Source organism: Neofelis nebulosa, chromosome 2, assembly GCF_028018385.1.
Source record: "Neofelis nebulosa isolate mNeoNeb1 chromosome 2, mNeoNeb1.pri, whole genome shotgun sequence".
Lineage (NCBI taxonomy): Eukaryota > Metazoa > Chordata > Mammalia > Carnivora > Felidae > Neofelis > Neofelis nebulosa.
Genome location: NC_080783.1, coordinates 188,490,453 through 188,513,830, shown reverse-complemented (window position 1 = coordinate 188,513,830; position 23,378 = coordinate 188,490,453). Strand labels below are relative to the sequence as shown.

Here is a 23,378-nt window from a genome sequence, read left to right as displayed (position 1 = left end):
CGCTAATATTGTAGATTGTCAAAAATAGGTCAGGGTAAAACATTTTGGTCTTCTGAAAACGGGACCTGTTTGCTCAGAATTTTGTTAATCGAAATGAGTTTACAAAAACGAAATTCATTCTTTTTGTACTGGAAAGTATCATAAAACCAGAAATGTCCTTTTTTGGACAATGATCCCACAAGGAAACAATGTAAAAATGAATTTTTTTCCTGCTTAAGACTACACAGTTCTCAGATATTCTAGCCTCCTTAAAATACAGTTTCTAAACTGGAACGGAGAGATGGAGGACAGGTAAACTTCCCTATCAACACGGAGTAAAACCCAACATGCAACGTGGCCCGCCCACCCACGTCCAACCTATGCGTAGCTTCCAGGCAGCATCCGAGTACCTTTCAAGTATGTACCACCAAGGCTGACGTGAAGAAACTCCCCCCCAGCAAAATAATTCTAAGCAGGTATAAACTCCTATCATATGGCAGGCAACAGTCTAAGCATTTACATATATTAACTCACTTAATGCTGACATTTGGGTAGATATTATTCTCATGTATATAAAAAGATGACAAAGCACAGAAAAATTAATGTGCCCAGGGTCAAACAACAAGTAAGCAGCAGAAACAGGTGTCAAACCCAGCAGTCTGGCCCAAGTCTGTGCTCTTGACCCACACGGCTCAACATGAAAAAGGGGGATCATAATGCACAGGTGGGGCAGGGGAAAACCCAAGGAAACAGAATGAAGGGAACAGAAGAAAAGCCTTAAAAAAAACAAAACTATAATTCACATTATGAGATAAAAGAACAAAGAATGCTTAGAATAAAATGGAAAATGAAAGCTAAAATAAATACTCAATAAATGATTAGACAAAGAATCAAAAGAATCTTTCCCCTAAAGTAGAACGAAAATACAAACTTAGAAGATCCCTGGAAGGGTTTCACAATCTAACAAAAATTCCAGAATTAGAACAAAGAAAATAGGGAGAACTTATCAAATAAAATTTGCCAGAACTGAAGAACGTGCATCCTTCTAAATACCCTAATTAAAGAATAAAAACAGGCCCACACCAAGGCATGTTATCATGGAATTTCAGATCGTTGGGTGAAGAAAAGCTTCCAGAAAGAAGGAAAGGGAAGGGCAGTGACTTCTCAGTGGGGAGAGGAGGCAGCAAAACAGAGAAGCAATGCCTACAACATTGTCAGGACAATACCCATCAGCCAAACTAAAGGCAACTGCAGAAATGTAGGAAGTTCTCAAGTTCCCCTTCCTTAGAAGATACCAGAAGATGGTACACACCAAAGGAAGGCATAAGCTAAGATGTAGCTGATGATGTAGATGGTATAGAAGACACAAGGTGACAGCTGCATGACAGATCTAGGTTGGAGCAGAAAAGTATAAGCTGGTTAAAATGACATAGGTCTAAGGAAAAATAAAGATATACAAGGAAAATTAGGCACACAGGAAAATAAGGGTGATAATCAACTCAAGGAAAACCCAAAAGCTGTATCACAAAGGAAATTTTATCAGAGTACAACTAGTTTGACAGTGATTGGTATTTTAATAATCATAATGTATAAACACTGATTCTTGATTTATCTAAAACCATGATACAATTACCTGGAAGGATGAGGAAGGTATACATTAAATCTCCAATTATCATAAAAGGAAGGCAATTTGGGCTCAAAGTCTGAATTATCATCAATAAACAGCAATCTTAATACATAGAAGTAACTTCTCAATCTTTCAGTCCTGAGTTTTTAACCAAGAGGATGTGTTTCTTTGAAAATTTTTTAGTTTATGAAAGAATTTTTGACAAAAAGAAACCAAAAGAAGATCCAAGTGTATTGTGAAATTCCAAGTCTGCATCCCTTTCTCTTGGTTCTTTATATACAAAGATGCTGCTTAGCGTGTTCTGCTCTTCATTTTCTCTCTTGTTCGTTTTCCAGGTCTCTTCTATGGAACAAGAAAATACCGCATGTGGTCACACAGCAGCTTGATCTTCTGCCCCAGGGAAAGGAAGGGAGCGGGTGGGTGTGGGATGGGAGAGGAGGTGATCCAGCCCCTCATGTGACCCCTTGGCTCACTTACATTTGATCCTTTCTTTCCAGGCCTCTTCAGGCCCTTGCCATGAGCTGTCTTGGCCCGGAAGCTGGATACATCATCGTAGCTCTCACGAGTGTTCCACTTGGAGCCTTTCTTCTTTCCACCAAAACCAAACTTCTGGTTTTTATAGCGTCGCTTAGCATTGGGCCTGGAAAAATGCCGGCTTACAGGTCACCCACAGCACTGCAGATCCTGATGAGTCTTACGGCCTACGACTACCCCTAGTTTCCTGTCTAAGCAAAATCTCTTAGATACTACTGTTACCCAGAATCTTATCATTGGCCCTACATTCTTACTCTAAAAATCCCCCAGGCAAGCTCATCTACTTATGGTGTTAACCACTAGATCAAGAAAACAAAGCAAGAACCAGGAAAGGTTTCACATACATTTTGTGGCTCACCTCTTCTCTCTGAAGAGTTTTCTATTTTAACTAATTTTTGCTAGATCATCCTCAGTTGTTTCTATTCCCTTCAAGGATAGTACATGCAATTAACATTCAAATATAATAAATTTTAAAACTGGTCTTACTGCAGGAAATCTCAAATTCAACATAGCCAAAATCACATGCCATCTCCCTTCCTAGCCTGGTTTCACCTCCTGTATATAGGCAATGACTTGGTGGGGCACCTGGTTGGCTCAGTCAGTAAAGCATGCGACCCTTCATCTCTGGGTTATTTGTTCGAGCCCCACATTGGGTGTGGAGCCTACTTAAAAAAAAAAAAAAAAAAAAAAAGGCAGTGACTTGAGGCTGGTGGAACTACATCTTTTCAGCCACCAGGCTAGAAACCTGGGAGCCAGCCTTGTTCTTTCACTCTCTACACCCAACACAATTACTGAGTGCTGCTAGTTTAACTTCTTGAATATTTCTTCAATCGGTTTTCTCTTCTCTGCCCCATTACCCCTTTTGGGTCATTATCATTGCTCTCTGGACTTTTGTAATAGCCCCCTAATCAATTATCCTGCCCCCCTCAAGTCCATCCTTTATACGAGTACACTTAATTTTTCAAAAACATGAATATGAGCTACTCATAATTTTGAGTAAAGCCCTCAATGTCTCCCCAGTGCCTACTGGATAAAACCCAAGTTTCTCAACAAGGCAAACACTGTCTCTGTGACTTGGCCCAGGGCCCCCTCCAGCTACATTTCACTCCTCCTTGCTCCACACCACACTCCCAGTGGCACCAAATGCTTGCTCTTCCCTCATACACAAACTGCTGTTCTCACCTCTATGCTTTCACTCTCTCGTGTTCTTCCTTCTTCCAAAACCAGTGTCTCTCCTATTCTCCTGGTTCTTACTCATCCTTCAGACTAAGCTCAGGTGGCACCCTCCTCCAGGGAGCCATCCTCACGCCCTCATCACCAGACCAGGTCAGCTATTTCTAAAATGTGCTTCCACACTACTCCCTCAAATGCCTTGATCATAGCATTCATATATTCTACAGAAATTATCATTTCCCCCAGGCCTGGGGTCCAGGGATGCATAAAGGTGAACTAAGAAGAAAATAATAATCTTTGCCATTAACCCTTTTAATCTGCAAAATGGTATGAGGTGCATACAATTTTCTCATTTTCATAGATGAGGAAACAAATATTCAGAAAGGTCAAGTAAAACTTGCTCAAAGCTGCCCAAAGTGGCAGGCTCTGGACCTGAACCTTCGGTCTACGCCGTGAGCAACTTTTACTGAGCATCCACTTAAAATGTGCCAAATCCTTAAATAACCCTACTTTAGTTTTTTTGGTTTTTAGTTAATTAATTTTTTAAAGCAAGCTCTACACCCAATGTGGGGCTTGAACTCATGACCCCCAGGTCAAGAGTCCAATGCTCTACTGACTGTGCCAGCCAGGTGCCCCCTAAACCACCCTACTTTAATCTCCCAAGACTGATACGGCTAAAAGGACCAATCACATGGGCCGGTAAGCCCCGGCCACAGGCAGCACTGTGCTCTCTCAACTCGAGGCCACTCCTGTGGAACTCGCTGCCGTGCCCGTGACTCACTTGCCAAGCACCCATCACAAAACCAAACAAAAACCCTTCATACCCCTTCTTCATCTGTTGGCCTTTGGCTCCTTCCTTTGTTTTCCGTGCAGCAGCTTTCTGATCCCCCTCAAGGAAATCCAGTTTATCAGAAAAGCCTGGGAGGGAAGAGGTACTTTGATCAGCACTGACACGTTCATTTTAAGAAGAGCTTGAGCTACGAAAGAAGGTTGTTACTTGCTAAAATAACTTTAAGAGATACATCTGGTTCCCCACACCGTCCCCAAACCTTAGGCCCCGTGGCTGCAAATCAATCAAGGCTCCAGAGCAGTATGTGTTCAAATTAGCAGCTACCCCTGCTCCCTGTATCCTTAGGACAGAGATATACTGACCTTTCTGATATTTCTTAATGGCGTTCATCATATGTGTTTTCTCTCGCTGCCTCTTCTGAAGAACCTCTGTTTGCACCTGGACATGAACACAGGGCCGTCATACCCACTCCAGACCATCGCTGTAAGCGCCTACATACTTTCGGTAACAACGATGTGCTAACACCACCACCGCACATTTACGTGTGCCAGAACTACGCTAAGGCTCTAAGCATATTCTTACTTTATCTTCTCAACCACCCAGTGAAGTAGAAATCCCTATCACCCCTGAAACTGAAGCACAGAGAAGTTAAGCAGCTTGCCCGAGTCACGCAGTGGGAAAGTACGCAGCTGAGTTCACACCCAGGCAGTCTGCACTCTTACCCCATTCCACCATCCTGCCTACAAAATCACGGCAAATCACGTCTAGGCCTACACCCAATTCTCTCCGTTCGTTGTATGTGAGCAGATTAAGTGTCAAACCCACTCCGTTATGAGGCATGAACGTACCAACAGAAACAAACAATCTCCCAAAAAACATAAAAGAAAAAAGGCTGTAAGGACAAAAGAAGATGCCAATACTTGAAGGCAGGGTTTCTCAATCTCCATACTACTGATAGCTCGAACAGGAATCACTCCGTGTTGCGGGGTGGACAGCCTGCCCAGCGCACTGTGGGATCTTTAGCAGCCTCCCTGCCCTCCGCCCACTAGATGCCAGTAGCACACTCCCCATGGAGATGTGACACTAAAAATGTCTCCAGATGTTGCCGGATGTTGCCTGGTAAGCAAAATTATCCCCAGTTGAGAATCGCTGCTATGAGGTTTCTTCAAGTTAGCAACAGTGAGCTAACAGGCCCCAGTGACGTTTTCTTTGGCTCTGACAAATTAGATTCTGTTACACCAAATGCCCACGTCTTTGAGCTGGCCCCGGCCATCGACCACCAGATCAATCCAATAAATACGCAGCTGCCCTTCCGCACAGGACAGGACACTCATCTACTCTTACTCTGCTGAGGATCCGGCAGTGAAGTGACTCCCAATGTGGACAGCAGCTCGGCACCCCGATCACAAGCGTTTATGTCCAAAACGCGGACAAGGTCCGAACACTTCTGCTGACCCTCCTCACACTCCCTTCTTCCCACAACCCTGACTTCAATTCCTGTCATCGTGTTTCCTAAATAACCATGAAATAACAAAGAAAAACCAAAGAGTTTCATGGTATGCCTGCCCTTTTTTACCTGAGGTTTTTTTCATGTTAGAACTCAGACGTTCATAGTTCAAGCACACGGGTGCCATTTTTCCCTCTCAGTTGGATCACAATAATATGGTTCTTTCAAGGACTTCACATCATCTAGGCCAGTGATTCTCAAAGCAGGATGCATTTCAGAATCATCTGAGAAACTGGGGCATGACGGGGAAGGGAAAAAAAAAAAAACACCCAGATTCCCAGACATTCTGAAGCCCAGAAATCTGTTTTGAAAAACCTCCCCAGGTGATTTTGCTGTGGTCAGGTTGGGACTCCACTGATCTGGACTCCCCTCTTCACTGTACAGATGAGCAAATGGGGCCCAGTGGAATGAATGAATTGCCTACAGTTACCATGCTACCCCTGGTGAGACCCTGGTGTCAAGGGAAGATTGTGCTCGTGGATACGAGCACATACTCCCCACGGTGAGATAATAAACACAAGACAGAGCACACACAGGAAGCAGACCTGACCCAGTCACCCCAGCCTGACAAACACTCGGCCTCATCCCGTGCGCCCACATCTTCTTACCTTCTTCCCGTATTTCCTAAGCGCTCGCAGTTGCTTAGCCTTTTCAGACTTTTCCATGGCGGCCTGTTTAGCCTGCAGCTTCTGCCGAATCTGAAACACAAAATATTGTCAGCTCATGTTAAGTGAATCTGGGCTGACCACCACGTAGGGTGTGCTGGAGCAGGGAGCACATCTTCCCGGTTCTGCAAACTGGAGCTCAAAGGAATCTTGTACGTCCTGTTTCATACATGAGGACAAGAGGCCCAGAGGTTGAGCACTTTGTCCAAGATACCAAAAGTATCCATGGTGGACCTGAAAGTGACCTCCCACTCCCAGTGTGCTGTCCCAGTGTGCTGTTTGTTCTGCTATGCAAAACTGCCTGCTTGCCATTCTCCCAGGAGAAACCAACTTTTCCCCAACCCAACTGTCTGCAGACTAAGGTCAAACCAGCATGCAGCCTCAGTCCCCTTCTCCAATACACCACATACACATTAAAAACTCAAGCAAGTACCAGGTACCTCGCCTTTTCCATCAGACACACACATTTCAGTCAAGGGGTAAGCACGTGTCAGTGTGAGTGTACAGAGGGGTGTCCGAGCTCGTCTCTAGATTAGCTTCCCCAAGTACCACTGAAACAAGAGCTCCCTAAAATCCAGCTGGAGACCCAATAGGACTATCGGAATATATCTTGGGATTAAATTTTGACAATTTTCTTCCTCCCAGAGTTAAATGAGGATCAAGTTCTATGTAACCCTAAATTATACTACATCTGAGCAATATGTTAATCCCTCATCTTACAGAAAACTGATGCCCAGAGAAAAATAATTGTTTACAAGTTAGAGCACCGCCCCTTGGCAACGGCTGGACAAGAAGTGTGTTTTTTCTACATGCCATGCCATGACCACGCCAGCTAAGAAATGCAAAAGGCCATCTTGATCTCGGGACCACAGTTCTTACAGTACTTCTCCTCCCCTTAAATGCTTAAACTAGGAAAAAATCATCCTTCTATTTATCTAACTGGTGGTGACTGGCATGAGTCTGAAGTAGGCAATCAAGATGATAATTGTTCTCTGACAACCAATTCCCTATTATTGGGCATAGTTCTTTTTATTTTCTTTTAAAGCTCATTTATTTATTTTGAGAGAGAGGGGAAGAGAATCTCCAAGAGAGGGAGGGAGAGAGAGAATCCCAAGCAGTCAACCCAGGGCTTAAACTCAGAACTGTGAGATCATGACCTGAGCCGAAATCAAGAGTCAGACACTTAACCCACTGAACCACCCAGGAACACTGTGGGCTTAGTCTTTTTTAAATTACAAGAGATAGGGGCGCCTGGGTGGCGCAGTCGGTTAAGCGTCCGACTTCAGCCAGGTCACGATCTCGCGGTCCGTGAGTTCGAGCCCCGCGTCAGGCTCTGGGCTGATGGCTCGGAGCCTGGAGCCTGTTTCCGATTCTGTGTCTCCCTCTCTCTCTGCCCCTCCCCCGTTCATGCTCTGTCTCTCTCTGTCCCAAAAATAAATAAAAAATGTTGAAAAAAAAAAAAAATTTATAAATTACAAGAGATAAGGGGCGCCTGGGTGGCGCAGTCGGTTAAGCGTCCGACTTCAGCCAGGTCACGATCTCGCGGTCCGTGAGTTCGAGCCCCGCGTCGGGCTCTGGGCTGATGGCTCGGAGCCTGGAGCCTGTTTCCGATTCTGTGTCTCCCTCTCTCTCTGCCCCTCCCCTGTTCATGCTCTGTCTCTCTCTGTCCCAAAAATAAATAAAAAACGTTGAAAAATAAATAAATAAATAAATAAATTACAAGAGATAAGCCAGCTGACTACACTTAAGTATAAAGCCTTGGGTTTCCAGAGAAAACCTTTGTTTCTTACCTTCTGCATCTGCTGATCAGACTTGGCCATCTCTGCAAAATAGTCAGTGGGCCTCTTGGTAGGGACTTTGAGCTGATGCAGCCGGGGTAATACGGAAAGCACAGCAGCCTGGGCTTGCCGGTAGCTGAGGATGTAGGACAAAATGTGAAATAAGCGAAGGGAGAGAGACCTTCCACTCCCTCTCACTTGCCTTATCCAACGAGGATGACCTTGGAGTTATCCAGGGGCAGAAAAATGCTCAACATCTGACCTCCACCAGCAAGAACACACACACACACACACTAATGAAAATGTAATAAAGCTTCATTAACTTGGTATCTAGGAGAGATTTAACTGTATACTCTTTAAAGAGGAAGGGAAGTTCTGCTAAAAATAAATTAGTTTAAGACAGTGACCACACTAAAAGTACCCCTTAACTTAAAAACTAATGCCAACTGGGGCAACTGGATGGCTCAGTCAGTTGAGCGTCCAACTTCAGCTCAGGTCATGATCTCACACTCTGTGAGTTTGAGCCCTGCGTCGGGCTCTGTGCTCAGGGCCTGGAGCCCGCTTGGGATTCTGCGTCTCCCCCTCTCTCTGCCCCTCCCCTGCTCATGCTCGGTCTCTCTCTGTCTCAAAAATAAATAAAAACATTAAAAAAAAAAAAAAAAAGGAAACTAATACCAATCATGAATTCTTATGTAGTCCTTAAAAAAGGTCATGTAAGAACCTTCTGAGGCAAGTTTCTGTTTAACTGAAAACACACAAAAAACTTTAAAACTGAATACCTCAAAATAAAATTTAAAAATAAAATAAATTAGACTTGGATTATAACCGGTGGACCAAAGGGCTCTTTTCTCAACCAGGAACAATCTTCTAGAGCTTTTTAGTAAAAAAAGAAGCCTTCCTATTCACTCTCAGGCTTATGACAATTTCTGAGGACTGCAGGCTCACTGCTTCTCCCCCCCCACCCCCCCCCAACCTTCTCCCACACTTGAAAACAAACATACAAACTCATCTCCCGCTGGAAGTCATCTTCCGGATCAAAGGCTTTCTGATCCTTGTTCTGAGGGGTTGACTGAGGTCCACTGATTTCCGGCACGGGACCCAGGGTCACATCAAGCCTTTCAACCCATTCCAGATCCCGCTTGAATTCAGCCAAACACTGCTTCAGGCCACTCTAGGAAATTCATCAGACACTGAGCCTGTATGAAGGACACAGGCCAACGGACAAAGCACTAAATAAACCCCAACATCCGGACCTCCTGACAATGCCCAGGCTGCGTCTTCCCTGGGACATGAACTCAGTCCGCCAAGCACAACTGTGCCTTAGGAGCATCCCGTGTCCTAGCACCCCCCGACCAGGCGCCCGAGCTCACCACGTCGTTCACAGCTTTCTTCGGCCCCTCTAGCACCACATTGAGGCCTGGCTTCAGGAGCCCTCTGGAAAACGCATCCTGCAACTGCAGGGTACAATCGGCAGTCAGCACCGGGGGAATGAGGACCCTCTCCCGCGCCCAGCCCCGCGAGCCCGGCCGACACCTACCTCCCTGTCGGTGACCAGAGAATCATCAGAATCCGAGTCCGAACCTGACAGCGGGGGGGTGTCCATGTCGCAGCGAACGTGCACGTCCACTCTAGTCGAGGGAGCCGGGTGGCCTGAGGCCCGCGCGGCCGGAAAGGGGCGCCTCTCGCTGCTGCTGCCTGCCCCCCGCCCCCTGCTCGCACGCCGCGGCCCCACGTGGACCCGAGCCCCACCAAAGCCGACTGCCGGGTGCCTCGGCAGAACTGTCCCACCGGGACTTCCGCTTCCGGCCGCATACCCACACTTCCGGTTTGCCGTTGCTATAGGAACCGCTCCGGCGTCCGAAAGAGCCGGGTTGCTCAGGACCCATAGGGGTTTTACTCCTGGATACACGCGTGGTCTGGTGACCCAAAGAGAAGACGCCAAAAGTGTGAGCGCGTAGTTGGGGGTCCTCTGGAGAAGCAAGAAGCCTCGAGGGAGCGAAGGAAAGGGGAGAAACAGCTGCCGCGGCGGAAGGGGGTGTGGGAGCCGCTGGGGGCGGGGGGGGGGGGGGGGGCGGAAACGGAGGAAGGCTCCGGGGGCGGGGCCAGGGCGTGCTCGGGGCGGGGCGGGGCGGGGCGGGGCGGGGCAGGGCAGGGCGGGGCGACGCGCGCCTCCACGCTCACCGCTGCGCTCCTTGTTCAGCAAACTCTTTGCCGGGTACTATGTCGACCGTGGTGGCTCAGTCGCTGCATGTTTTTGGTCTTCGATCCCACGTGGCCAACAATATCTTTTTCTTCGATGAACAAATCATTATATTTCCTTCAGGAAATCACTGTGTGAAGTACAATGTGGATCAGAAGTGGCAAAAATTCATTCCAGGTAAAAAACGTTTCCATCCCTACGCATGCGTTTGACCGTGCCAAATATAACCCCAAAATCCCGACAAGACTATAGAAAGTTAAGTATTTTGGCCAACTTAAATATACGTATAGTTTTATAAAGGTAGAAGGAGTACACGTCCACCTGCATTAACAGAGTAAACACATACATCGTTAAAATCACATGTAAAATGATGTTAATTTAAAAGTACTTTTTTTCCCCACTGATTTAATGGAAAAAAATTTATTTTAGAGTCTCTTTTCATGCCTCTGCAATGTCATTGTCTTCGTCATCTCCAGGGCCACTTTTTGAGTTGTTTAGCACAGCTTTCCAGAGTTCGGTACCTTCATTACATCACGTTTTGGAACCGTGTATGATGAAGGCCCTGGAGGTTTAATCGCAAATCACAAATAACCGTTTGTATAATGTTACATTTGTGTTTGTTCACACTGGTCCTGTTAATGTTATACCTGATTTCCACAACTCAGTCACTCTTTTTCCAGTCTTTATTGCATTCAAAATGTTTGATCTTGACACATGCCTACAAAATAGTGTTCACTGCATATATCTAATACCTAAAGAACTATAATAAAGCGAAGGTCCATGAATGCACCACGCAGGGTAGGAAATAGAACATTGCCAGCTCCAGTGTTTCTCCCTGATTTCGTTCTCACCACGCATACTCACACCCCATCCTGGATATTGTAATTACTCCCTTATTTCTTTATATACTTTTACCATGTATATGTGTGGCCTTATAGAAAATAGATCTTTGTTTTTGCTATTTACCAAGTTTTATAAGTTTAATCATGGTTATACGTATGCCAAGACCTTCTTTTGTTTGACATCATGCTTTTGAGACTCATATGTCTTAATATATATTAACTGAGTCATTTTATTGCTATATGGTGTTCCATCATATGAATGGAATGCCCCAAATATATTTATCCATTCTAGTGTGGATGGACATTTGGGAAACAACAGTTTTTTGCTTTACAAAGCATCCTGCTGTAAAGTTTCTTGCATGTATGTACGCTCATCCACTTGTGTGGGTTCTCCAGGGCACATGGCCAGGACTAAAATTACCGGGTAATTTTCCTTATGGAAAGATTTTTGTTTTTTCCTTATGGAAAGAGAAGCCTCGTTGTCACGACTCTCTGTGCAAGAATCCTGCTACAGTATGGGGTGCCTGGGTGGCTCAGTTGGTTAATTGTCCGACTTCGGCTCAGGTCATGATCTCACGGTTCGTGAGTTCAAGTCCCACGTCAGGCTCTGTGCTGACAGCTCAGAGCCTGGAGCCTGCTTCGGACTCTGTGTCTCCCTCTCTCTCTGCTCCTTCCCTGCTCACACTCTGTCTCTCTCTTTCAAAAATAAAGATTAAAAAAAATAATAAAAAAAAAAAGAACCAAAAGATAGGAGGAGACTCATGCACGAGGTGAACTTGTTTCAAGGAGGTAGCCATCATCAACTAGGTGTGCAAAGGCATTTTACAAGCTCTGCAATCAGCCAACATATATTAAGCACCCATTTGGTGCCAGTCACTGGTGATTGAATGAGTGGATTGCATGAGTGAATGGATAAAGAAAACCATGGCCTGTGCTCTCTAGAAGCTCTCAGTATTGCCATGGAGACAGGTGTGTTTTCAAAGGAGCAGGACTTGGAAATGACCAGGATAGATGCTATGCCAGCTACAGCCCAGGCACGAAAGCACAAAAGGAAAGAGGGAGAAGTTTTCCTTTGCCTCCCCCAGGCAATCTCATCTATGCCCCCAGTTTCAACTTCCCACAGTGACTCTTACCTCACGTCTGCATTTTCAGTCCCAACCTCTCCTCCAAGCCTTAGAATCATATCCAGTTGTCCACTAAGTCTCTCTACTTAAATGTCCCACAGTATGCACCTCACACACAATATATCCAGAACTGAATTTGTCATTTCCTTTTCTTCCCTCTCTTCCTTAAGACCCTACCTCGCCAGATTGTCAAATGCATGATAAAGCTACAATTACAAAAATAATGTAGTGCTGGTATAAATATCCCCAAAACCCAGTTATATATATGTAGATATGTAAATGAATTGAATATATCATAAAGGTAGCATTAGGAGGAATCTGTGCTGGGACAACTAGTTAGGTGTTTGGGAAACAGGAATCAATCTAAGTCCTTACTTCATGCCCCGAGAGGAAGTAAAGACTTTAGTGTAAAAAAAAAAAAAAATGAAATCAGAAAAAACTAGAACCAAATAAACATGAGTAAAAGTAAAATCTTTGGATGGGCTGTTTTCCATAAAAAACAATGGACATACTCTTCGCCATGACCCCTAACTCCCTTGGCCTATGTTCCTTCCCAGCTGTCACCCCTACTCCCAGTCACCAGACGTCAATCATTGCTTGTTTCTCTCCTTTCCCTGCCTCACCCAGGCAGCCACTGGGTCCTACTTGGCATCTCTTTCATCTCCCCATCCCAGCCTTCATACCGCCTGTCACTGCCATCCTGTTTTTGAAATTATCTGCCCACTGGTTTCCTTCCCTCAAGGTCTGTCTTCCACACAGTTGCCAGAGGGATTTTTCTACAACATGCGTCTGACCCTTCCAAAAATTCCTCTGTGGCTTTTCATTTGCCTCTGTGATAAACTCCAAACTCTCATGCAAGGTCTCCAGCGACCCCAAACCTAGGGTCTTTTCCAAGGCACAGTCACTTCCTGAAGCCCTTCCACAGAGGTCCTGCTGCTGGACAGACTCCCTTCAGCTTGCTGGGAAAGACAGCACAGGGCCCAGGGCATCACTTTCTAGCACTTCTCCGCTGCCTTGCTCACCATCCCTGCCCTGGGCTTGAATCAGGGCGGACTTTTGCACAAGGCACAGTAGGCACAGAGCCCAGGGCCCATGATACTGTTAGAGACCCAAGAAAATGCGTATAATAATACTAAGTCCAGTCTGGATTATATTCTTTATGCTAATGCAGTCGTAAGATACAATTTTTACCAGCTTATTTTTTAAACCACTTTATTAATTTTTACTGTTAATGGAAGAAGGGACCCACGAAAATCATAATGTGGGCCTGATTTCATCTCCCAAATAAAGTTCTTGCCCCTTCATCTTTGCCTCAGCCTTTGCTTTCTAGACCACAACTTTTATTCTCGTGCTTGTTACCTCGTGGTTGCAAGATGACTGCTCTATCTCCAGGTACCACTGACACATTCCAGGAAAAGTCGGGGTAGAATGCATCCGTCTCTGGTTTTCGAGAGAACACAAGCTTTACTGTAAAGCCAGTCCAGCAGACTGGCCAGATTCACACAGATGACCTAACTGTGAGACAGCCTGGGGCCCCCAGCAGTTGGTGTCTCAGCCTCGAAAATAGAGGGGTGCTGCCTGCTGGCTGCTCAGGGCATGGAGGCCCACCCTCTTCCACCCGTCTACACCCACCTGTGGTTTCCCTCGGCTCACGTGCGATGCCCCAGCCACACTACCCTTTTTCACATGCACACCTCTGCTCTTCCTGCCACCTGCCCCACCCTGCACTCTATCCCACCTGTCCTCCCTCTGGCATCGTTCCTTGACTTCTCCTCCTACCTCGGCCTCTGCGAGGTACCCGTCCTAGCCATTTTCCTAATACCCCAGACATAGCAGGGCCAAGGGACTGCAGGGATTGACAGTTACCTGTTTCTGTGCCTTTTCTCCCATGTGTCAACCTTGCCACCACTGTGCCCGGTACATGTCGAGTCACGGTGAAAGCATGATCTGCCCTCATTATCCCCCTTTACCTCTGTTCGCAGGCTCAGACAAGAGTCAGGGTATGCTGGCCTTGTCCATCAGTCCCAATCGGCGATACCTCGCCATCTCCGAGATTGTGCAAGAAAAACCCGTCATCACCATTTACGAACTGTCATCCATCCCTTGCCGGAAGCGCAAAATCCTTAATAATTTTGACTTCCCCGTTCAGAGATTTATTAGCATGGCTTTTTCTCCAGACTCCAAATACCTGTTGACTCAGACATCACCTCCAGAGTCAAACCTTGTCTATTGGCTGTGGGAAAAACAGAAAATAATGGCTATTATTAGAACTGACTCTCAGAACAATGCTGTCTACCAGGTACCTCCCAACATAACAAGTATCGTGCAAGTTATAAAAGTAGTAAGAGCTGTCTTTTATTGAATGCTTTCTGTGTGCCAGGAACACTGCCAGTTTCTTAACATGCATTTTTTTTTGAAAAGTTCTTTTTTTTTTTTTTTCAAGTTTATTTATTTGTTTTGAGAGAGAGCATGAGTGGGGAAGGGGCAGAGAGAGAGAGAATCTCCAAACGGATAGTGCAGAGCCTGTTGCAGGGCTCGAAATCATAAACTGCGGGATCATGACATGAGCCCAAACCAAGAGTTGGATGCTTAACCGACTGAGCCACCCAGGCGCCCCTCTTAATATGCATTTTTAAATTAATCTCTCAACAACCATATATGGTCTGCATAATTATTATCCTTGTTTTATAGATGAGACAACTGAGGCTCCAAGAGGTTGAGTCACCCACCCAAGTATCACACAGGTAGTGAGTGGCAGGGTCAGGAGTCTCAGACGCCAGTACCCCTCTTCTTTACCCTGGCCCAGAACTGCTTTCACAGGCCCAGCCGATGAACTGATAACTCACTTTGTCTTGCTGGTCCTGTCTTCTTCCTAACAGCATTGCTGGGCAGTGGGTAGATTTCAGGAACATAACATGAAGTGGTTGATCTTGAGGAACGTGTCAACAAAATCGCAGTTACGTAGGGAACAGAATTTTCCATTGTTGTTTGGGGGCAAAATGAAGAGGACCCATGAGGAGGCTGGTTGACTGCTCAGGCAGTGGGTCCCAGGGAGGTTTTACCTTGGTGTGGTCACCCCAGTCTGGGATCTGGTACTCAGCTTTACAAGTTCAGGAACTCAGCTCTGCTCATGTTCAGAGATATTAGCTTGCCAGCGTCTCAGGAACAGACTCCCTTATTCTCACCAGAGGCCAGTGAATAACCCAGCATGTGACTACGAGAACACTCACATTATTTATCTGGTATATTTCCTCCCTAGTAATAGAGAAGTGGGGAGGTGAAATTAGTAATCAGAGGTTGCTTGGTGATCGCAGAATCAGACCAGAGGCAGAGAGAGCCGGAAGATTATTTTGTCTCGGCCTTCGCGAGGCCGAGTCCAGCATCCCTATTCAGAGCAGAGTACACACATCCTCCCTAACAGATTCAGCTGGATGCCCACTATGAACCCCGCATCGGGAATACAGAGATGCAGGTGTTACAGCCCGTCAGTTGCTCACCATCTAGTAGGGGTGTGAGTTGACTGCCCTTACTGTACCTCCCAGTTGGTAGGAGACTCCCTTTCCCCCGGACCCACCAGATCCTCCTTTTTCTGCATTTCCAGCTGAGTCTTCATGTCACTTTCTTGGCCCAGAGTTTAGCTGTTGTCAAGAACCGCTTATCCTCTTTTTGGCCTTTGTAAAATGATTTTTGTAGGTTTCCTGGTTTAAGATGCATGGGCCCCACAAATACAATGAATCTGTGCTCTTATCAAATGTGCTATCAAAATTAATCATGCCCTAGTGATGTTTAAAGGATACTCTGAGCTACCTGAAACAAGTATTCATTAGTAAAATGAGAAGTAATTCCACCAAGGTTAGTTTTATAAGTAGTTTTCTTTTATCCTTTTACATTTTGCAGGTGAGCTTCAATCCCCAGGATAACACTCAGGTCTGTGTCACTGGCAATGGGATGTTTAAGCTTCTCCGCTTTGCCGAGGGCACCCTGAAGCAAACCAATTTTCAGAGGGGAGAACCCCAAAACTATCTAGCCCACACGTGGGTGTCTGAAGACAAGATCATTGTCGGCACGGATACAGGCAAGCTCTTCCTCTTTGAATCTGGAGATCAACGCTGGGAGACAAGTATAATGGTCAAGGAGCCCACCAGCGAGACCGGGAACCTGGAGGTGATCCGGGAATCGGAGAGGTAATGGCGCCCCTCTGGGCTGGTGCTCTTGTGAAAATATGTTCATCATACCAATAGCGTTGTGCCAAAAACGGGATTCTTTAAAAGTCACTCAGAACCCCTCCACCTTCAAGTCAACTCTTTTCATTTTCCCTCTGCCTTTCACATGTTCATCTGTATTCAAGCACAAATTGGACAGTTGTGACCACAGCCTACATACAGTTCTTTTGTTTACATGCATTTTATAAGCCTTTTAGCACGACTAGTCTTCAAAACTCCAGATCTTTTAAAATGTATTTTCTAATGGCTGCCTAATTTATTGATTCAATTACATAAATGGCCACTGAGCTCTTGCAGTGTGCAGGGCACCTTGCTAGATGCTGGGGACATGTGTCCTCAAAGACTTTGCAGTTTGGAAGGAGCCAGCAGACCAACGAAGAAGCTCAGGGAAGTGTTATTGGTGTAAATATGACAAAAGAATATGAGGTAAAGTGGGGGCTCAGGTCAATTTTACCTCTACTTCAGGCAATAATGGTCATCTCTCACACGTATTGAAATATACCGTTGTATCACTAGACTCTGCTTCAAGCACTTTATGTGTATTCTTACTTGAGTCTTACCCCATATAGTACATATTATCGTGCCCATTTTATAGAACAGGACACTGAGGCTCAAATAGGTTAAGTGACTCACCCAAGATCATAGCCCTGTCTGCCTGGCTCTGGAGCCTGAGCCCTCAACACATGGCATTTTGTAGATTCTTCTTCCTTGGTAACTTTCAGTCTGCCATTTCTCACCATCCCCCACACCCATGACACCTCCTTTTTCTCTCACGATTCTATTAAGAGCTTCCTAGTAAGTCCCTCTGCCCTCCAGTTTGCCATGTTCCTAGTCCTGCAGTGAGTCCAGTGCTCTAAGAATAAAACCCAGGGGCACCTGGGTGGCTCAGTTGGTTAAGCGTCCAACTCTTGGTTTCGGCTCAGGTCATGATCTCATGGTTCGTGAGTTCGTGCTTAGGATTCTCTCTCTCCTCCTCTCTCTGCCAGTCCTCAGCTCATGTGCTCTGTCTCTGTCTCTGTCTCTCTCAAAAATAAATAAATAAACTTGAAACAAAATAGAATAAAACCCAGACTCCTGAACCTGGCCCACCCATCCCTGCTGCTCTGACCCTTCTTTCCATCTGGAGCATCAGCTTCTGCCTCTGTCTACCACACACATCTTGCACACTCTTACTTCTGAGTTTGGTCACGTGTAGGTCCACCTACCCCACTCCTCTGGACACACTCACATACCCACATGCTCCTGTTTGTTCTTCAGACCAGCTGGGAGTTCTCAGCTTCTGCTCATCTCAGATGGGTGCACCTCTCCTTAACGGTCCTCAGAAAGTCCTGCTTCCATCCCACCCAGCTGCCACCTAATGGTCCTTAGCACTTGCCCCTAGACTCTAAGCTTCAAGGGACAGGAACTGTGTCAGTCTTACTTACCATTGTTTCATAGGGTTGTTGACACAGTATAGTTCCAATAAATATTTGTTATGGGGAAGAAAGGAGGGAAGAAAGGAAGGGAGGAAGGGAGGGAGGCAAGATTCAAATCTCAGGCCTTCCACTTACTAGTCGTGTGATCCTAGAAAACTCTCTGAGCCACTTTTTCCTAAACAAAAGAGGGATAATAATGCTAGCAACAACCACAACAATAATGGTGACCACACAGGGTGGTGAGACTACCAAATAAATGTATAACCTTCCAGTCTTTCTCTGGACTTTGTATAACAGGCCAAAGGGTGGCGTTTGGGCCTGGGGAACAGAATTGCAATGGGCAATTTCTCCCGCACCCAACGACAGCCCTTCATTCTCATCCCTAGCTGAACTCCTCTCCTTGGGATTGCCTGTAAACTTTACATGCTGTTTTCTTTTTCTAGCCTGATCCAATTTCCGACAATCAGTTCCCCGGTCCCTTCCTATGAACAGGTCATGATGGCCAGTAACAACAGCCAGCTGGCCATGCCCCAGGTGTTCGCCATTGCAGCCTATTCAAAGGGATTCGCCTGTGCCGCTGGGCCGGGGAGAGTTCTCCTGTTTGAGAAGATGGAAGAGAAGGATATTTACCGCGAGAGCAGGGAAATCCGGGTAAGGAGGGGAGAACTGGGGTCCTCCTGGCACGTGTCGTCCAGCAGCAGAGCACTGACAGGGAGTTTGGTGGAAGGAGAGGGCTATAGCGCTGAGTGGAAATGGGGACTCGAGCCATTTGTCATGAGGGAAGTTTGGGGATGGAGCAGACAGAACAGGGGTTGACATTGGGAGGATCTGGATTTGAATTCTGGCAGAGAACTTTGGCAAGTTATATTTGCACTTTGAAGCTTAGCGTTCCCGTAAAAATGGTGTTAGGATATATATTGATATTTAATGTCAAGCACACACTGTCTGGCACCTTGAAAGCATTCAGTAAATGTTCGTGGAATAAGTGATACAAAGTGCTGTGGAGAGAGATCGTCTGCGGTTGGGGAAGAACCAGGAAGGCTCTCGGCGGCATGTGGCGGCAATCTTTGAGGAGGGGTCCTAGAGGAGGGGTAACAGTTGACAGGAGGGAACAGGTTAGGAGTTGCACGTGGAAGGAACAGGTGGAACAAAGGCACTGCGGAGGGGGGAGCAGGTGGTTTGTCTGGGAGATACTCTGCTCCCCAGTGGAGACGAGCTGAAATCACTTGAAAGGGAAAGCCAGGAGCTGAGGCTGTTGAAAGATCTCGAATGCCAGCCCGAGGAGCATGTGTGTAATCCCACAGCCAGCCTGTTTCTGAGCGGAGAAGCATGACACTTAAGAAAAGCAATCTGCCTGCGGTGGGGATGGGGCGGGGGATCTGGAGGCCCTGGACGTGAGGCAGCTACACGCACTCTGAATGAGCCAGGCTTGACTCTGCCCTTATTGGCTGAGTAACTTGAGATGAGTTGCTGAATCCAGCAAAACCTCTATTTCTTCTCTGAGAAAGTAGCCCCTCGCCCTGCTGGTTATCAGAAGGATGACACAACACCTGTGTAAATCACGTGTGAAATGCTTGGTGCTCAATAAGTGATGGCCGTTATTATCTCCACGATGAAGAATCAGGCTTTGCTACTGAAGCCAAGAAGTGGTGAGATGTAGTCACCGCAGTGAATAGCAGGGAAAATGGGAAGGGAGAGAGCCTTTGCGGAGGTTAAGCCTATAGAACTTGCCCTGAGTAGATGTGGGTGACCAGAGGTAAGGAGCTCGTAGAGATGCCGCCTTGGCCTTGAGACTGGCTGTCTGGGGAAAGATGCCACAGGTAGGAAAGTTGGGGGTAAGAGCAAGGTGAGTGGGAACCAAGGGGAACTTTTAATTAAAAAAAAATGTTTTGTTAATTTTAATTTTTTTTTAAAAATTTTATTTTTTAACAATTCTTTGTTCCGTTTGTTTATTCATTTAATAAATGTGTATTGAGGGTTTACTATGTGCCAGGCTCTGTCCTAGGGGCTGGGGATGCAGGAGGGGAAGCACACACACTACGAGCCTGTCCTTAGAACAAACAGATGTGAACAGATTGTCACATGGGGCTCAACACTGTGAAGATAAAGCCAGGAGAAGGACAGGGAGCGAGAGGGGGTTCTGTTCTAGAGAGAGTGGCTTGGGGAGGCCTCGCTGAGGAAGTTGATGTTTGACCAGACACTGGAATAAAGCGAATCCGTTGGAAATGTGGTTTTAGACTTTGGGAGTGGGATCAATGTACACACACACACACACACACACAGCGCTTAGCTTGTGTCTGGCACAGAGTTGATGCTTTATTTTTACTGTTTCAAAGAATTTTTCATTGTGACTATTTTCACTACTGTTGCTTTCACCGAAACCCTCATTTTGGACAAAATCACTGACAGATAGAACAAAAAAAGGAGGACTGAGGACAAGCCTTATATTTCCTAATTTAGAGTCTGAGACAGAACGAGAGCCCAGCAGAGGACACTGAGAAGTGGTGGTCATTCACTCACTCGTCTAACAAATGGCTGTCTCATACCTGCCACGGGCCAGGCTCCAGGCCTGGTGCCTGAGCTAGAGGCGTCGGCCACGGCCACTTCCCCCAAGGACCCCACCACCTCCGGAGGAGAGCAGCGAGGCCACACTTACTCTTTCGCTGAGCTCTGCTGTGCACTAGACGCTGCCGAGCGCTGGCACACAGCAGCGGGATGCAGGCAAGGCCCTCGGTCTGTAGGCTCCCAATCCCCTTACGCAGTGTGATGAATGTGGCGGCAGACGGACGCTCCCTGATGAGCACACTGAGATATTAGGGCTCAACCAACCCCGGGCGGGGTGGGGCGGGACTTTCCTCTCTCCCAGAGCCCTCAGTGTGCTGGCAGAGCAGGGGGAGATGACGGCGGGAAGGAGTCGGGGGTATACGGGGGAGGACACAACTCCAGGCCACGGGAGGGAAACATGAGAGCTCGGTGTCCTGGGCCCCCCAGAGGCAGGTGCTGCCATCACCGCTACAGGATCTAGGAAAGCCCAGAAGATGAGGACTGAGCAGGGGCCTCTGGCATTTCTAAGGTTGACGAGGACATTTCAGTACATGACACAGTGGAAGGAATGAAGAACCGAGTGGACGTGGTATGGGCGGGCCAGCCTTTCGAGAAGTGTGATGGTTAGCAGGTGAAGAGCAGTGGTGGGGAAAGGAAACCTAAGGTGAGGTCTGCTTGGCAACTCCAGGCCCTCTCAGAGGCTGCTGGCAGGGCCGCCGTGTGACCCCTTGTCTTTTCTCTGCCCTGTCACCCACCCCACGTGGAAGAGGGGCTGTCCCCTTCCCCTCCACTGCCCCAAAGTGCACGCTGGCATGCTTGATGAGGTGGCACCCGCACTGGGCTTCTGACAGGTGGGCGGGAGCGGGATTTAAACTAACACTTGTTTTCGGAGGGGATCTCAAATTCCGATGTAGAGAGTGATCCTTTTTGCGGCTGCTGCTGTCTCTTAGCCACTAATCACTTAAGGGTGAATACAAATCCCACAGAAACAGAGGTGACTCAAGCCCTCCCTTGTCCACATCTGAGGGGGATCCTTGGCAGCATGCCGGTCTGGGTATCTGTAAGCTGAAAGTATCTGCGAGGACTCCGAAAGCCCAAGGACACGCGGACAATGTGGGAACATGACTGACGGTTGTGTTGCATCTTGGGCAGATTCCGACGGACCCACAGAGCAATGAGCGGAGTCAGTCGGACAAACAGGACGTCCTCTGCATGTGCTTCAGCCCCTCAGAGGAAACGCTGGTCGTCAGCACCAGCAAGAACCAACTGTACAGCATCACCATGTCCCTGACGGAGATTAGCAAGGTAAGTCTTTCCCAGCAGCGCTTCCTTCCGGCCCAGGGATTGCCTACCACGTGGGCAGATTTGAATCCAGACTTTCTGAGCAGGGGCTCATTTAGCCCCTTCCTAAGAGCAGAAGAAACTCGAATCTTGGGGCACCTGGGTGGCTCAGTCGATTGAGTGGCCGACTTCAGCTCAGGCTGTGATCTCGCGATTTGTGGGGTCGAGCCCCGCATCAGGCTCTGTGCTGACAGCTCAGAGCCTGGAGCCTGCTTCGGATTCTGTGTCTCCCTCTCTCTCTGCCCCTTCCCTGCTCACACTCTGGGTCGGTCTCTCTCTCTCTGTCTCTCTCTCTAAAATAAATAAAAATTAAAAAAAAATTTTTTTGGAAAAAGAAGAACCTCGAATCTTAAGTTGCCCCGTAGAAGCACTCGGCTACTCTCAGTGGGGTCGCAACTGCTGCGGCCCCTTTCGAGGACCCCTTGGAGTTGGCTGTCAAGTGTAAATTGTACATATCCTTTAACCCTGCCATTATACTTCAGAGAATTCCTCATACTGCTGCACGTGCCTCTCTACCTGCTCATGTGCACAAACATGCATGTGTATGAAGAAGTTGATTGTTTCTTTTTTGTTTTTAAGTAACAAAACTAGCATAAATACACTGCAGATACTGCAACAAAAAAGCACCATAAAGATAAAGAGGGTCACTTTGTACTTCTAAAAGGGTCACTTCATCAAGAGGATATTATGGTTTTAAATTTTATGCACTTGATAGCATGCATTCAAAATATATAAAGCAAAATTTGACAGAACAATGATGAAAATGGACCATCAATAATCATAGGAGGAGATTTTAACATATCTTTCTTGGTAATGGTGGTTTTTTTTTAAATAACAGTTTTATTGAGTATCGATTGGTATTTATTCACATGCCGTGCAATTCACATATTTACAGTGTATAATTCAGTGGTCTTGAACGTACTCACAGAGTTGTTGCAACCATTACCACAGTCAGTTTTAGAACATTTTCATTGCTTCGGGTTCTTTTTGTTTGTCCCTGTGGATTTGAATTATCATCTGAAGTCACTTCCTTAGCCGGATATGGATTTGCTCCCGCCCACCATCTTTGTGCTCTTATTGGCAAATACACTTCCATGAGCCCAACGATGCATAATATGCATATTTTTTATATAGTTGCTTTCTCAATAAGGTGAAAGAAAAGTGGGGATGAGATATGTATTTATATTATCTTTTATAATGTAATACATTTACTGGTATTCTTTGTGTTTTTTGGTGGATTCAAATTACTGTCTGGGGTCACTTTCTTCAACCTGAAGAATCTCCTTCAGTATTCCATGGCAGGCAGGTCTGTGAGCAACAAACTCTTTATTCTTGTTAGGAATTTTTTTTATTATTATTATTATTTTAATATTTATTTTTGACAGAGAGACAGAGCATGAGTGGGGGAGGGGCAGGGAGAGGGAGACACAGAATCCAAAACAGGCTCCAGGCTCTGAGCTGTCAGCATAGAGCCCGACGCAGGGCTCGAACTCACAGACAGCGAGATCACAACCTGAGCCGAAATTGGATGCTCAACTGACTGAGCCACTCAGGCGCCCCATTGTTAGGAATATTTTCATGTTTCATTTTTAAGAGACAGCTTTGCTGGATATAGAATTTTTTTTTTTAAGTTTAT

General features: G+C 46.5%; 2 protein-coding genes across 5 annotated transcripts in view; one reads left to right on the top strand and one right to left on the bottom strand.

Moving 5' to 3' along the window:
* Window positions 1–1,497: 1,497 nt before the first annotated feature.
* EBNA1BP2 (EBNA1 binding protein 2) lies at window positions 1,498–9,790 on the bottom strand. Its single transcript, XM_058717767.1, has 9 exons — window positions 9,591–9,790; window positions 9,424–9,507; window positions 9,055–9,224; window positions 8,066–8,189; window positions 6,219–6,308; window positions 4,466–4,541; window positions 4,138–4,231; window positions 2,084–2,246; window positions 1,498–1,948 (listed from the first exon to the last, which is right to left on the bottom strand). The coding sequence occupies exons 1-9, from the start codon at window positions 9,654–9,656 to the stop codon at window positions 1,898–1,900; spliced, it is 918 nt and encodes a 305-aa protein (XP_058573750.1). The 5' UTR covers window positions 9,657–9,790; the 3' UTR covers window positions 1,498–1,897.
* Window positions 9,791–9,841: 51 nt separating this feature from the next.
* CFAP57 (cilia and flagella associated protein 57) overlaps window positions 9,842–23,378 on the top strand; it is an 81,970-nt gene continuing 68,433 nt past the window's right edge. For 2 of the 4 annotated variants that reach the window (XM_058717763.1, XM_058717762.1), the window contains exons 1-6: window positions 9,842–9,997; window positions 10,254–10,430; window positions 14,202–14,560; window positions 16,117–16,403; window positions 18,301–18,508; window positions 21,554–21,706. In XM_058717763.1, the coding sequence (XP_058573746.1) occupies window positions 10,274–10,430; window positions 14,202–14,560; window positions 16,117–16,403; window positions 18,301–18,508; window positions 21,554–21,706 (1,164 nt within the window). In that variant the 5' untranslated portion in view covers window positions 9,842–9,997; window positions 10,254–10,273. The remainder of the gene's footprint in view (window positions 9,998–10,253; window positions 10,431–14,201; window positions 14,561–16,116; window positions 16,404–18,300; window positions 18,509–21,553; window positions 21,707–23,378) is intronic. The other 2 variants (XM_058717764.1, XM_058717765.1) reach the window with 2 other exon arrangements.

Bases quoted from the DNA above. Each gene is read 5' to 3' on its own strand.
- EBNA1BP2 (XM_058717767.1), bottom strand. From the start codon at position 9,656: ATGGACACCCCCCCGCTGTCAGGTTCGGACTCGGATTCTGATGATTCT. The intron at 8,190-9,054 runs GTATGTTTGTTT...CTACATCCTCAG, and splicing joins TTCCAGCGGGAGATGAGTTT to CTACCGGCAAGCCCAGGCTG. The intron at 1,949-2,083 runs GTAAGTGAGCCA...CTTGTTCCATAG, and splicing joins CTGGAAAGAAAGGATCAAAT to AAGAGACCTGGAAAACGAAC.